The 16,378-nt window shown below is 38.5% G+C and overlaps 1 protein-coding gene across 1 annotated transcript in view; it reads right to left on the reverse strand.

Moving 5' to 3' along the window:
- Window positions 1-16,378, reverse strand: part of LOC135209596 (cadherin-87A-like) — a 112,796-nt gene that overhangs the window by 8,951 nt on the left and 87,467 nt on the right. The window contains 18 exon segments of the mRNA XM_064242283.1: window positions 1,844-1,976; window positions 2,323-2,396; window positions 3,052-3,153; window positions 3,665-3,834; window positions 4,947-5,066; window positions 6,223-6,639; window positions 7,619-7,868; window positions 8,317-8,426; window positions 9,130-9,240; window positions 9,877-10,063; window positions 10,573-10,727; window positions 10,847-11,000; window positions 12,010-12,182; window positions 12,973-13,144; window positions 13,500-13,622; window positions 14,205-14,366; window positions 15,231-15,328; window positions 15,733-15,924. Coding sequence (XP_064098353.1) covers window positions 1,844-1,976; window positions 2,323-2,396; window positions 3,052-3,153; window positions 3,665-3,834; window positions 4,947-5,066; window positions 6,223-6,639; window positions 7,619-7,868; window positions 8,317-8,426; window positions 9,130-9,240; window positions 9,877-10,063; window positions 10,573-10,727; window positions 10,847-11,000; window positions 12,010-12,182; window positions 12,973-13,144; window positions 13,500-13,622; window positions 14,205-14,366; window positions 15,231-15,328; window positions 15,733-15,924 — 2,903 coding nt within the window.

A 16,378-nucleotide genomic window follows, 5' to 3' on the forward strand; every position in this document is an offset into this window, starting at 1 on the left:
TGTAAATAAAAGACGCAAAGAAATTGATGAATAAAAGGCTTAAAAAGACGGCTTAAATACAGGGCGCACAAGAAGGGCATAATTAAAATGCATGAATGAAAGGCAAAAATAAAAAGGCATGAACGAAAGAAGGCATTAACGACATAAATACAGGACGTATACGAAAGGCGTACTACAGAAAAGGCATGAACGAAAGGCATAAATAAAGGGCATGAATAGCATCCACGAAAGGAATGAACAAAAGGCATAAAGAAAGGGCAGGAAAAATAGATAACATGAAGCATAAATAAGGGACATAATAAAAGGGCATAAATACAAGGCGTAACCGAAAAGCATAAACTAAAGGCATGAAGAAAAGGCGTCTAAACACAAAGCATAATGGAAAAGCATAAACAAAGAATACAAATCACAGGATTAATATTGAAACAAAGTCCGGAAATACCTCGACACATTTACAAAACTGAGAAAAAAAATGTCTTTTTCAGTTCACCCGAAATATCACATCTCAAAAAATTTTCTATCGACACTCAAATGCGGAATTTCTCTGCCCTTAACTTGGTCTATGGAGGTGAATTAAGATGAATCAATTTAACATTTCATCAATGCAATCTTTAATATAAACGAAAATCAAGTATAAATATTGAATGCAACGTATCATGATCCCGTGCAATGACGCTTATGACAAGCACGCAACTCCGTTAAGTCAACTGCTTTCCTTCCACTCACCTGCCTCACCAATTCCTCTCCCTTCTCCTCCTCCTCCCCCCCTCTTTCTCCCTCTCTCCCTCTCTCATCCAAGGTTAACCTCATTATCGGTGTTGGCTAACCAAGAAGGGATTTGATTAGTATAGGAGGAATCGTGGAATTATCTCTTCCCACGTCCTCGCTATTTTTGGCGTCAAAGGATATTCGTCTGTGTACAGAATTTTTTTTATTTGCTCGGGTACCTAATTACTACAGAATCTTTTGAGTTTTTCTGCTAGATAATCTGACAAAATGATTATTATATCTGCTTAATAGTCGGACAAAATGATTATTATTTCTGTTAGATAGTCTGACAAAATGTTTATTATATCAGCTAAAAGTCTGACAAAATGATTATCATGATAGTCTGCAAAATTATTACCTATATCTAAAAGTACAAAAATTATTATACAACTAAATAGTCTGACAAAATGATTATTATCTGCTAAATAGCCTGACAATACGATTATTACAAAGTCCTTAGACCTTTTATACTAAGTAATCTGAAAGTATGATTGCTACAAATTTCTTCTAAAAGTTTTCATGCTAAATAATTTAATAAAATGATTACAAAATGGCCCTTTGCCTATTTATGCTACATAATTTGGTTTACTGTGAAGCTAGAGAGAGAGAGAGAGAGAGAGAGAGAGAGAGAGAGAGAGAGAGAGAGAGAGAGAGACCAACCCAGCAAAATGCATAGACATACGAAATGACTGATTGGTTTCATATAAAATTATCTGGTGTCACAATAACCATGGTCAACGACATCGATAAATGTGCTAGTGACTTCAACTTTTGTAAGAAATATCAAATTTATAAAATATAAAAAAATTAATATCACCACAGGTCTTAAGACAGTATAAAGTTAACAATTTTCCCATCTAAAACAGATGATAAATTGAGTATCTCACGATACACATGGAACAATTTGATCAAATTATTTCCTCATTTAATATCAGTTATATCCTAATAGAATACAGAACTTAGGTCAAAGGCCAAGCACAGGGACCCGTGAGGTCATTCAGTGCTGAAAGAGAAATTCTCAGTTAGAAGGTTTTAAATGTATTTCCTGATAAACGCTAAAAAATTGACTACTTACGTAAACGTTATCGATGAAGAAGGTGCGAGAATTATTCCGCAGAGTGGCGTAACCCTCGTCGAATTTTTGGAGGACCACCGGCACCGCCATCACCTGGTCCGTTCTGTTGACGACGTGAACCAACATGTCCGTCCTGCGGGAAAAAAGATTTCGGAGATTATGCCAGTTCTCCTTAGAGAGCAAGGCGCGATCCGACCTCCAGCTCACTCGGGACGCTTGCTAAAATCTATACGGTCAAATAGTGCGCTATTTCACCAATGAAACAAATAGGCGGCATTTTATTAGAAATTATTGTTCTTTACTGTTTAATAAGCACATTATATATTTTCTACATTTTCATTCTAATAAATTTATCATAAATATCCTATCCTAAAATTCCTGCATCTTTAACTCAGTGCAAAACAACTTTTTTTCAGATATTTTAAGGACCTATTAAGTTGATATAACAGAGTCACAATATCAGGTTTAACTTAACCTACCTTTCATGCTTAACAGTATTGTCAGTGTCAACGTGATACCGAATTTCGTCGACGACAGCTGTTCCTCCAGTGACCTAAAAAAAAAAATGTAGTGTGGATGTGGAAAAACTTAAGATGATTAAAAAAATTCAAACTTCTTGGTCCCAAGACCAGGTCCTTATGCAGTTAGTAGTTCATTGACTGGTTTCTAGTTTTAGTCTACATGCAGTTTTTTTTTTTTTTTGCCAGTGGTAAACAATAAAAGGGATTTTGACGTAGGAAAAATCTATTTCTGGGCGAGGAAGCTGTATCGCCCAGTGAAATACGTTCCTTTAGCGCTATTTCTAAGGTAAATTATTGCTAAAATACCAGAGAACTGCTAATTGGACCATACATTATATTTTCCTAGCTCCGCTCACTAGGCATCCTTTTCTAAAGGGTGTCGGTATGAATCTGGGGCGAGTGCAAAACACTACCACCACAGCAGCCTCTCCAATTAGCCTTTTCCACATCAAAACCCCTTAGAAAAGGGGAGCCGTGCTACGGCTCACTCCCTGCTACCGCGAAGGTAGCGTCAGGGTCGGCATTCCTTTGATAGCCTTCGGCTTTAAAATTAAATAAATAACTTGCAAAATTTTCGTTATTAATAAATAAGATTTGAGTACTACTTGATGACTAGACCTGAGGTCTGTTAAAAACAATACAAATATGGAGGAAAATCTAAATAAACTATAAAAATGAATTTCATACCTGGGACAATGTGGCAGCAATTTCCTCCTGACCTTTGACCACCTCTTCCGGGGGCTGGGCAAGGACTACCCTCACGAGGTCTTCCCTCTCCCATACCCAGATCTGAAATCGAAGGTTAAATTGAGTATATCTTAGTTTGACTAGACCACTGAGCTGATTAACAGCCATCCTAGGGCTGACCCGAAGGATTACATATTTTTTATGTGGCTAGGAACCAACTGGTTACTTAGCAACGGGACCTACTGCTTATTGTGGGATCCGAAAACCCGTTATATCGAGAAATGGATTTCTAATCACCAGAAATATATTCCTCTGGTTCCGCACTGGCAACTCCCGGGAGCAACCTCCGGCTACCAGATTGGTGCGCGAGTATGCAACCAACTCGTCCAGTGAGGAACTTCGAATCGAAAGAGACGTGTACTATATTCCCATCAGTTCTTCGAATTCTGCCTTTAAATACGAACAGTAAACCAGTTGATCTTCAGGCAATATTTTGTGGAGCAATTTAATCATAGTGTCCATGGATACCTAACACACTCCATTTTACTGACACATAAATGGATAAATAACAAACCCCTACAGCCAAGGACCAGCAAAAATACAAAAATCTTACATTAACGTTGCACTTGGCCACTCTGTAAGGTGGAGCTTCTTCCTTGGCCTGGACCTGCAGGATAAAACGGTGGCGTCTGTACTGGGCCATCAAGGAGGCTGTTGTCAGCTTCCCATCTTGGGTTATGTTGAAGGGAGATGGAATGATGGAGCCGATGGACTTGGATTCACCTGCAAGGAACAAAAAAACAAAAGATTTGGTACTCATTTGCACAGAATAAAGGGGGGATTTGGTACTCATTACACAAAAAAAGGGACATCTGGTACTCATTTACACAGAAAATGGGGAGATTTGGTGCTCAGTTACACAGAAAATGGGGGAGATTTGTTACTCAGTTATTAGACAAAAAAAGGGGACATCTGGTACTCAGTTACGCAGAAAATGGAGAGATTTGGAACTTAGTTATACAGAAAAAAGGGGGAGATTTAGTACTCAGTTACACAGAAAAAAGGGGGAGATTTGGCACTTAGTTACACAGGGGGGGTTTTTTTTTTTTTTTGGGGGGCCGGGGGGCTGGGTTTTTTTGGGGTGTTTTGGGGGGGGGGGGTTTTTTTTTTGGGGGGGGGGGGGGGGGGGGGGGGGTTTGGGGGGGGGGGAAAAAAAGGGGGAGATTTAGTGACGTCAGCTAAACAGAAAAAAGGGGAGATTTGGCACTCAGTTACACAGAAAAAAGGGGGACATTTGGCACCCAGTTACACAGAAAAAAGGGGAGATTTAGCACTCAGTTACACAGAAAAAAGGGGGAGATTTGGCACTCAGTTACACAGAAAAAAGGGGGAGATTTGGTACTCAGGTAAAAAGAAAAAAAGGGAGATTTGCCACTTAGTTACACAGATAAAAGGGGGAGTTTAGTACTCAGTTAAACAGAAAAAAGGGGAGATTTGCCACTTAGTTACACAGAAAAAATGGGAGATTTGGCACCCAGTTACACAGAAAAAAGGGGAGAATTGGCGCTCAGTTACACAGAAAAAAAGAGGAGATCTTGATCCACCAGCATGAATAAAAAAAAAGTGGAGATCTGGTATTCAGTTACACATGATATAAGAAAACTGAAGCATGTGCTGTATTTCAGTTTGTCTAAATTCCTTTCTAAAACGGAACACAGCAGCGAGTTCATGATGCAAACGCAATTTCTTTTGTTTCATTTTCCAGACAGATCAATTCGTCATTTTGCGCCAAGCTTAAGGTTTTTATAAATCTCATCTCATGTACAACTAGTTATACTTAAAGATAATAAGTATGCTTAATGAATATTGTAAATTTAATGTTAGTAAATACTCACTTGGACGGAACAGATTCGAGGCCCTGATGGAATAGGAAAGGGTGCCATTGAGACCTGCGTCTCCATCCACAGCTCTCACCATCCGAACGAAGCGGTCCACTTCAGCCTCGTGAGACACCCCTACAGAGATAAAGTTTTTTTTCCTTTTACTGAAATACAAAACACCTATAAAACATCACAATTTCATTTCTGTCAGACCTCAAAACAAGACCAGTGAGTAGTAAAAATCAAACTATTTTTCCACATTTATAGAAACTTAGTTTGCAACCTTTTCAGCATACAGCAAAACTAATTAGTAGGAAGGTATTTGCGCCTGTGCTTTAAAAAAAGCTACTAGTTCGACTGGCTGGATATTTTAATAAAGACTATCCTTTCCTTTGTGTTAAAGCCCCATCGTTCTTTGCGTTCTTCTAGCCTGGGCAAGAAACGGACACTAAATTGCACTTTCCATTGGGTTTCCCTCTTCAAAAATTACGTGAAATAACTTTTTAAAAATCTGAGCTAAGGGATTCAAATACTCTGTTCTGGCCTGGACTAGAAATGGACACTAAGCTGCACTTTCCATTGGGCTTCCTTCTTCAAAAAATTCACGAATTAACTTTTTTTTTTTTAAAGCTTCCCTCTTCAAAAATTGCACGAAATAACTTAAAAAAAACCTGAGCTACGGGTTCAAATACTCTGTTCTTCTGGCCTGGACTAGAAACAGACACTAAGCTGCACTTCCCACTGGCTTTCCCTATTCAAAATTCACGAAATAACTTTTTAACAAAACCCTGAGCTAAGGATTCAAATACTCTGTTCCTCTAGCCTGGACTACAGCCGGACACTAAGCTGCACTTCCCACTGGCCTTCCCTCTTAAAAATACACGAAATAACTTAATAAAAAACTGAGCTAAGGGTTCAAATACTCTGTTCTTCTGGCCTGGACTAGAAATGGTCACTAAGCTGCACTTCAAACTGGCCTTCCCTCTCAAAAATACACGAAATAACAAAAAAAAAAAAAAAAAAAAAAACCTGAGCTAAGGGTTCAAATACTCTGTTCTTCTGGCCTGGACTAGAAATGGTCACTAAGCTGCACTTCCCACTGGACTTCCCTCTTAAAAATACACGAAATAACTTAAAAAAAAAACTGAGCTAAGGGTTCAAATACTCTGTTCTTCTGGCCTGGACTAGAAATGGTCACTAAGCTGCACTTCAAACTGGCCTTACATCTTCAAAAAAATCACGAAATAACTTTTTAATAATAACCTGAGCTAAAGATTCTGCAACTACTCACCAGCGTAGTAAACTTCCCTGGTGAACCTCGGGGGCGTGTCATTCTCATCTTCAATCGTGACGCTGACGATGGCGAGGGTCGGATCCGTCTCGTCGTAGACGACCTCTTGACTGGGGTCGATGATGAAGTTGGGGTCGTTCGTGGCCTTCACCACGAGGGTGTAGGAGGCATTCTGCTCCCTGTCGAGGACGGCGTTGGTGTACAGATTGCCGTGGAGCTTGTCCAAGTAGAAGCTCTCGTGGTCGTTGCCGGCGACGAAGTAGTAGAAGATCTTGGCGTTGATGCCCGCGTCGGGGTCCTTTGCCACCAGCTGACCTGCAGGAGGTGGAGCGTTTGCAAAGGTTAGTTAAAACGCTGACGAACATCTGTCAAACCTTGACAAAAATTTGTTCAACGTTGACGGATATTTGTCAAACACTGACAAACATTTGCTAGACGCTGACGGACATGTGTCAAACATTGACAAACATTGGTAAAATGTTGACAAATATTTGTTGAACAATTGTTAAATGTTTACGGACATTTGTCAAACGTTGAGACATTTGTCAAACATTGACGAACATTTGTTAAGCGTTGAAGAACATTTGTCGAACATTTGTTCAACGTTGACGGACATTTGTCAAACATTGACAAACATTTGTCAAACATCTTTTAAACTTTGACGAAAAGTTGTTAAATGTCGTGATGAAACCCATTTAAATAAACAAAAACAAGCTTAAAAAAGTATCCTATCTCTTTCATTCTTTAAATCTTTAAGTCTTCAGCTAAAAACCTTAATAATGAAAATATGCACTTAAATATTAATTCAATCAAAGATGGAATTACTTGACAATCAAAAAGGTCAGGTAGAAAGCGACCAGTAGATTCTACTATAGATATTTACTTGATAAATATCTAATTAGATATTTGATAGATATTTAGATATTTATCAAATATCTAATTTGATATTTATCAAGTAAATATCTATCTAATTAGATATTTACTTGATTAATATTTATCAAGTAAAGTGAAGCACATTTTGACGCTTTGTAATATTAGCAATGACAGTTATCATAAAAATATATAAATGATTAAATACTGTAATTTCAAGTTCAGAATAGCTGGTCCACAAATGCAGCCCAAAACATAACCACAACCTCGGGTCTTGAAACAAATATTGATGTCATGACTTACATATTCAACAAAATAAATTAGTATTCTTATCATGACTTACATACTTTACAACTCACAACAAATAAACATTATTGTTATGAATCAGATATTCAACAACTCAAAATAAACATTGTTATTATGAATCAGATATTCAACAACTCAAAATAAACATTGCTACACGACACTGACATTTAAATAATCAAAACAAATAAACATTATTATAAAAACTTAGATACATAACAACACAAAATCAAAATCACTTCACAAGACAGAAGGAAGGTCGTTCGTTCCATTACCTCATACTTGTGTTGCTCCTCCCGGTCCAGGACGCGTTTGGTTGAGAGCACGCCGGTGATTGGATCGAGGTGGAATTCAGGCGTGTCCTGGACGTTGTCCTCCCCAATTCGGATGTGGTACCTCACTTCGCCATTGGCTCCCGTGTCCTTGTCTTCCGCCTCCACGACAATCACCTGTTGCACTGCAGAGCTCCAGTTCTGATGCGAGGAAGGCCGAAGGTTATCAGAGAGGTGTGCTGACCACAAGAGCTATCAGCTCAGTAACACTCACAAGATAAATCATTCCACTAAAAGACTAAAAGATACACAAACAATGGAAAAGTACATCAAATTTGGGCCAAAGACCAAGACCTATGACCTATGAGGTCATTCAGCACTGCAACAGAGACTGACAGTAAAAAAGGTCTGAAAGGCGTAATAGGAGGAAAATCTCAAAGTAGTTGCCTATGAAACATTTGTTAGGAGAGGGTGGATAGGAAGATGGTAGACAGAGACTGTGACTGAAGGTATAGTAAAACTAAGGAAAAGGGTTGCAGCTAGGGGCCCAAAGGACGGTGCAAGGAACTATAAGCAATGCTTTTACTGCCCTGCGTAAGGACCACTGATGGCACTACTCCCCTACAGGACAAAAAAGGCAGAAACATACCTCTTTCACAGGAACCGTCGCATTGGGCAGAGCGGGAGAGAGGAACTTCGGTTTGTGTTGGTTTTGTGGCAACACTGTGATCTCCACTGTTGCCACGTCACTATATTCACCTGTCGAGTAGCCAAGTGGTTAATAAATAACGAAAGTAACTTGCGCTCAAACTACAGTATACACCTCAACTAACCGGATTCTTGCACTTATCATCTATATCATTACTATCTTCACTTATTCGGGGATTAAACCTACAAGCTACTTTGTTGTTGTTCCTATTGTGGGGGGGGGGGGTAAGAAAGCCTAAAAAGGTCTGAAAAAGGTGTTTCCTGTTGAGTTAAAGATACAGGAATTTTAGGATATGATATTTATGATTTATATATCAGAATGAAAATGTAAAAAATAAATAATGTGCATGTTAAACAGTACATAACAATTACTTCTGATAAAATGTAGTGCCTGTATTTAAATTTTCTTTGGTGAAACAACGCTCTATTTGACCGTAGATTTTAGCACGCGCCCCGAGTCAGCTGGAGGTCAGATCACGCCTCGTTAGATGTGACAAGCCTCTAAATTAATCTCTTAAACTGAATGTTCACTGTAAAGTACAGGTTTAAGTGAAGTATGGCATCTACAGAATATTCAAGTCCAGGCTATAACATGGGGTCTTCACTGATTAGCCATACACCCAAAAGCATCCGTGCTACCGTAACGAGTAATGATTAATCTATTTAGATATGAAAATGTTATGAGTATATAAGCTCAGTATCATATGTACTGGGCATCACAGAAGTTTCTAGACTTTCAATACCAGTTCCTTACCTGTGCCATTGAGGTCCCTGGCTTCTATAGTGAGGTTATATTTTGTCTGCTTGGCGATGAGTTCAGCAGCAGGATACAAGATGCCACTTTTGGGATCCAGGTAGAAGGCTCCTGGAAGAGATTGGCGGTTTTCAGAAGTGAAGTAGAAAGTGTACTGGAATGGACAGTACATTACAGTGCTTGACACTTACCTGTACATCAAATGAGCTGGACAGCTGTGATGTACAGCACATTACAGTGCTTGACATTTAACTGTACATCAAATGAGCTGGACAGATTTATAGAGTGAATCAGTTCGTTTCTGAGTTCTATTCATGCTCCTTGTTATTTTGTCTACTTTAATTTTGAATTTCAAAAGCAGAAATTACATATTTATATGGAATGTAATACATATACTTTACATCTTTACTTTTCTTCCTTAACAAAGTTACAGAAAAGGGACTGAAGGCATAAAAAAGTAGGCTTAAGGTTTCAAAAACAAAGTAAAATAGACTAAAAGCTTAAAAAAAATAGACTGAGGGCTTCAAAAAACAAAGTAAACTAAATGCTTCAAAAACCACGAAACTAGACTAAAAGCCTAAAAAAACAAAGTAAAATAGACTAAAGGCTTAAAAAACACAGAATAATGGACTAAAGGCTTCATAAAACAAAAAAAATTGCACTAAAGGTTTAAAGAATATAGACTAAAGGCTTAAAAAAACAATAACAGACTAAATGCTTCAAAAAACAAAGAAAAATAAAACACACCTTCCTCGTTTCCCTCAGTGATGATATATCTGATGAGAGAGTTCAGCCCCTCGTCGTTGTCGTGGGCGGTGACCTGGACGATTGGGGCGGCAGGTTCGATGGGGAGGTTCTCCACGACGCTGGCGGAGTACGACTTCTGGCTGAAGGCCGGGCCGTGGTCGTTCACGTCAGTTATGACGATGTGCAACTGCAGGGAGATTGAGAAACATTACCAGGCGTCTGGTAGAAACTGTATAACTTCAGGAAGATTACCAGATGTCTGGTGAAACAATATGACAATGCTTAATTGCTGAAATATTGAGAAACATTACCAGACGTCTGGAGAAACAATATGACAATGTGTAATTGCTGAAATATTGAGAAACATTACCAGACGTCTGGAGAAACTATGACAATGTGTAACTGCAGGGAGACTGAGAAACATTACCAGAAGTCTGGCAAACACAAACCAGACTCCTGGCGCCGTATATATGTAACTGCAGCAGATTATAAACCTAAAATTTTGAATAAGTGATTTAAAATCGTGTTTTTTTCACAGTGATGATAAAATAAGAAGCTTGCCATACAAAGAGGCATCTAAACTTAGATACGCCATCATAAAATCTTAAATCAAATCAAAACAGAGGCGTATCTTGATATTTACAACACCACTCATTAGTAGTAGAACCTGCAACAAAATTTTTTCCACCAACTCACAGGAACGGAGGACTGCCGACGCTGGTTCTCAGGAGCCGTGTCCGTCGCTACCACCCGAAGGACAACCCCCGCCAACGTCTCCCTGTCCAGCAAGGCGCCGTTACGTACCGTGACCAAGCCGTCTGGGTCGATGGCGAAGTGCTCGTGGTGGTCACCTGGCGGTAGGGAAGGAACCAAAAGGACTGTCTTTTAGTGTTCTTAATAAAAAAATAATAACGAGATGATGTTCCAGAAGATTCTATGGTTAGTTTTTAATCAAGATATGGCTTCTTACCGGCCAGGGAGTAAGTGACCACTCCGAATTCGCCCTTGTCAGCATCCGTGGCCTTGACCGTGATCACAGAGGTTCCTGGAGGGGAATTCTCCGCCACTTCGGCGTCGTAAACGGCCTCGCTGAAGACCGGTTCCTCGTCGTTGATGTTTTCCAGCTAAAAAAAACAGTCATAGTTTATTTATCTATTCATTTATTCATTTTGGTATATGGTTATCTCTTTTGCCAGTCATGGTTCGCCTATTTATCAGTAATGATTGTTAATTCTGTTATGCCTATAGTTGTTTTCTCTTTTGCTATTCATGGATTACTGGCTTATCTATTTAGACTTGAATGGTGAAGTTTCTGTTATTATTATTATTATTATTATTATTATTATTATTATTATTATTATTATTATTATTATTATTATTATTATTATTATTATTATTATTATTCAGAAGATGAACCCATATTCATTATGAACAAGTTCACATGGTCCACTGACTTGAAATTGAAGAATTATTATCATTATAATTATTATTATCATTATTTAGGCAGGACCACCCTTCTTTTAAACAGGTATTGCTGAATGAAATTGCTGCATCGGCTGCATTTAATTTGTATAGAGTCTTCTCTGTTTTTCTAAGTATTATTTGAGGATTGTATCGACACAGATCATGAGAAGCCTTCTACAGTCATCTACCCAAAGAGGATTGTATTGACACAGATTATGAGAAGCCTTCTACAGTCATCTACCTCAAAGAGGATTGTATTGACACAGATTATAAAAAGCTTTCTACAGTCATCTACCTCAAAGAGGATTGTATTGACACAGATTATGAGAAGCCTTCTACAGTCATCTACCCCAAAGAGGATTGTATTGACACAGATTATGAGAAACCTCCTACAGTCATCTACCTCAAAGAGGATTGTATCGACACAGATTATGAGAAGCCTTCTACAGTCATCTACCTCAAAGAGGTATTGACACAGATTATGAGAAACCTTCTACAGTCATCTACCTCAAAGAGGATGGTATTGTCACAGATTATGAGAAGCTTTCTACAGTCATCTACCTCAAAGAGGATTGTATTGACACAGATTATTAGAAGCCTTCTACAGTGATCTACCCCAAAGAGGATTGTATTGACACAGATTATAAGAAGCCCCGTACAGTCACTTACCTCAACAATGACTGTAGTCGTTGCAGAGAGGGTGGGGACACCAGTATCGTGAGCAACGACCACGAAGCTGAGTGCTGGCTGTGTCTCATAGTCCAGTCTTGCCTTAACTGTCACCACTCCAGTGGCGTTGTCCAGGGCGAAGTGTTCAGAAGGGTTGGCTAGCGAATACCCGCCTGTCATTCGCGAGAAAAATGAACAAATGCAAGTTTTAGTTTGTTGAAGTACCCTTCTGACCTTAGCAGTGAAGTGAATTTAGATATGCATAAATGTAAGTGCGTAGCTTATATTCTTCAGTTTCTTTTCCAGCAACTGGTAACATTTTAACTATACGTGTTACTCATCTAACCTCCCACGAGTAAATTGTTTCCTAGGACAAGTAAAAGTTATTGTAAAAGAAATGTAAGCTTAAAATAACCTTTCCTTAATCTTCAATGAATTTAGATAAACAAAAAATATACAGAACGAGACTTATTTTTCTATTTCTTATCCAGTAAGGCAAATATTTTTACTGTACCAGTAACTCTAAAAACAATTTTAAAAGATTCATTTTCTTCGTAGAAACACACCAGAACATTGAATATTTTTGCTCTACCCACTATCCTTAAACAACTTCAAAAGATTAAATTTTTTTCGTAGAAATGCATTAGAATATTGAAATTTTTTTACTGTACTACCCACTTCTCTTAAACAACTTCAAAAGATTACATTTCTTTCATAGAAATACATCAAAATATTGAATATTTTCACTGTACACATTACTCTTACAACTTCAAAAAGATTATTTTTTTCGTGGAAATACATCAGAATATTGAATATTTTATTGTACCCATTATTACTCTTACAACTTAAAAACGATTAAATTTTTTTTTCTCAGTACTATCAGCTAGTACAATTCGAGTCATCAGCCTACTACCTACGTAGACTAGCCTTCTGTATATAAATAATCACCTAAAAAACACTCACCTATATTAGAATCAACATCTGAAGCAGTGATGGTCGTCAACAGAGACCCTCTGGGCAGCTCCTCGGCAACAGTGACTTCGATGGAGGGGGATTCTGGGCTCCACGGTGGGGGGAAAATGGGAGGGAAGTCGTTGACGTCCACTATGGTGATCACTAGGTGTCCGCGGCCGACCTGAACAAGGAGTTCAAAGTAAGTCAGTTCGAGGAGCCAGTTTCAGACACTGGCAGATCATGAACTCAGAGTTTACTGCTCAAGAGCTCTTGGGTAACTTAGCTAACCAAAGGCCTTGTATTTACTGCACCCGAGCTCCCAGTTAACTAAAAAGGCCAAATAACAGCTGATCAAGACCTTTAGGTCAACCAATTGCAACTGACAATTGACTAAGAGCTCCAGTCCAGTTGATCGTAGGTGAACTGAGAGCTGATCAAGTGTAAACTACTACCCAAGTAATTCCAGTCCTAATTATGGCTCATCAAAGTCTATACCCTCATCTCTAACAGGTTTAATCCCAAGTGACCTATCTTACCTGAGGTGGCGTAGCCGAGACATCTGTCACGGTGACATCAAAAGTAACCTCGGTTGCCATGGTGCGATCCAGCGGGCCTGCCACAGTGACTGTTCCAGTCTCTGGGTTGATCACAAACATTTCCTGCAATTCAGACGAAAGAATTCGCTAGAGAACATAGACGCTCCTGTACAAAATACATCCGAAGGTCCCTACACCAGTTGCATTTTCACTAAGAGGTACCTACACTAGTTGCATTTTCACTAAAGGGTACCTACACCAGTTACATTTTCACTAAGGGGTACCTACACCAGTTGCATTTTGGGTGTGAAAATTGCTGGAGAATCGCCATAACAGGAACAGATATTTTTGGGAGATTATTATTATCATAAGTTATTCATATAATTCAGAAGATGACCCCTATTCTTGTGGAGCAACCCAACCGCAGGGGCCAACGACTTGAAATTCAAGCTTCCAAAGACTATTATGGCGTTCATTAGAAAGAAGTAACAGAAGGTGATAGGGAATACAGAAAGAAGGCAACAGTTATTGGAAAAAAAAAATCAACAAATTAATGAATATATAGATAAAAATGTGAGTAAATGATTAAAATATAAGGAGAATCGTTTATCCACAGGGAGACTGTTCTACATTTCTTATATCAAATGTCACTTGACTTTACCATCAAACAGACAGACAATTAGATAGGTAGAGGAGCACACTCACAGCAAGGACGTCCCTCGAGGGGCCTTCCACGGGCTGACCGTCGGCATCCACGGCGGAAACGGGAAGCTCAACGCCGAAGACTAGGCCTACATCGCCTACGACGTCCGGGTCTTTTGCAGATAGCGTGTAGAACGTCGTACCTGGGGCGACATCTTCGGATACCTGTGATAATTCAGTTGTTACTTTTTAAAAATTTATTTGTATTTGTTGTGACGTAGTCTTTCAATAATCGTACATCATTACAATGAGGTTTGTACTAGATTTTCATGAGTATATCACTTTATTTAAAATACTTATGAGCTAAAATATTCCAGATTATGTTTTATCTCTTTAAAAAGTTTAGGGTAAAAATAATTTTCAACTTCTTGAAGGAAAAATGGACCAAAAATAATGATAACTTTATACACTACTACTTATGAAGAAAAAAAAATTCCAGATTGCTTTCTTAACTCTTAAAAGAAAATCGAGTAAAATCATTTTTAGCTTGAAAAATGGACCAACAATTAATCTACATCATTTTTGTAAATAAACTCAAAACCCCGTTTTATCATTCAGAGAAATCCAGCAAAAATATTTCTAAATCAGAAAAAAAGATTCAACTAAATCAGTATCAGTACTGAAGAAAAGGTTCAACAACTCTCTTTCAACACTGAAGAGAAAGCTATGTAATTTAACTAAATCAGTATTAATACTGAAAAAAGGTTTCAACGTACCCAGTTTCAATACTGAAGAGAAAGAGCTAAGAAAATTGTCTACATACCCAGTTTTAATACTGAAGAGAAAGAGCTAAAAAAATTTTCTACATACCCAGTTTCAATACTGAGGAGAAAAAGCTAAGAAAATTGTCTACATACCGTTTCAATACTGAAGAGAAAAAGCTAAGAAAATTGTCTACATACCCAGTTTCAATACTGAAAAGAAAGCTATATAAAAAAAATTGTCTATCAATCAGTTATATCCTTCTGGGTATACAACAATCAATTCTCACCTTTATTAACCTAGGTTTTAAAGTCTCTTTTGGCTTACCTGAGTCCTCTGGGTGGTAGGAGTGAAGTAGGGGCTTTTGTCATTGTTGTTAATGACGCTGACAGTCAGCGTGCTCGTTGATGTCAGCCGTGGGATCCCTGGATGAAGTTGATAAGAGAAAGCAATAAAATAGACTAGCAAATACATTTAGAATTACATATAAGTACATAATTATTCATATATTCGTTTTACCTTTAAGTACGAGGGGCTATCGAGACTTCATGTTACCACTAAACCGCAAGATATTAAATTACACTGGAAAATGATCATCACTCAACAAAAATACACCAAAGTCCACTAACTTCCTCCATCTTATCAACTGTAAAGCCCATTTAATTAGACCTATAGGACATACGAACACGTAACCTAAACTAAATCACCCTGGGTAAAGCCCACAGACTTTGTAACGCCGCTTTATATAGAAAAAATAAAACCACATTAGTCTCAGTTTCGAGCTCCAGCAACCGACCCCAGAACTCATTACGAGTCCCAAGAACCTTACCCCCGTCAGAAGCCACGACCACGATGTCGTAGCTCTGCCTCTTGTCGTAGTCCAGTTTCCTGGCGACGGTCACCTCTCCGGTCTCTGGGCTGATGGCGAAGTCGTCGTAACCGCCACGCTGGATACGGTACGATATTTGAGCGTTGGCGCCGGTGTCAGCGTCGCTGGCTGAGACTTGTTCGACTAGGCTGCCTAGTGACGAAAACGAATAGGGGGTTTATAAAGATATGTGTGATTGTGTGTGTGTGTGTGTAGAGAGAGAGAGAGAGAGAGAGAGAGAGAGAGAGAGAGAGAGAGAGAGAGAGAGAGAGAGAGAGAGAGAGAGAGAGAGAGAGGTCAGGTTTATATATCCAAAAAAAGGGGGAGAAGAACTGCACATAATATATTAACACACAAAAATTAGACTTCGGTGTTTTAATACATTTACGGAAGATGAAATTAACGTATTAATTTCAATCGAAATAATTAAAGTAGGAAGAACACCCAATAGACAAAAGTAATTGTAAAATGCAACCTTTCTAGGCCTATTATCCAACTGCTGTGAGTTCTCAAAGTACAATTTGAAAGAAAAGTAATGAAAGAATGAAGCAAAATTAATAATATAACTCTATTAATAAGCACCAAGCAGACATACTACTAACACCAA

The sequence above is a fragment of the Macrobrachium nipponense genome, chromosome 38 (assembly GCF_015104395.2).
Source record: "Macrobrachium nipponense isolate FS-2020 chromosome 38, ASM1510439v2, whole genome shotgun sequence".
Lineage (NCBI taxonomy): Eukaryota > Metazoa > Arthropoda > Malacostraca > Decapoda > Palaemonidae > Macrobrachium > Macrobrachium nipponense.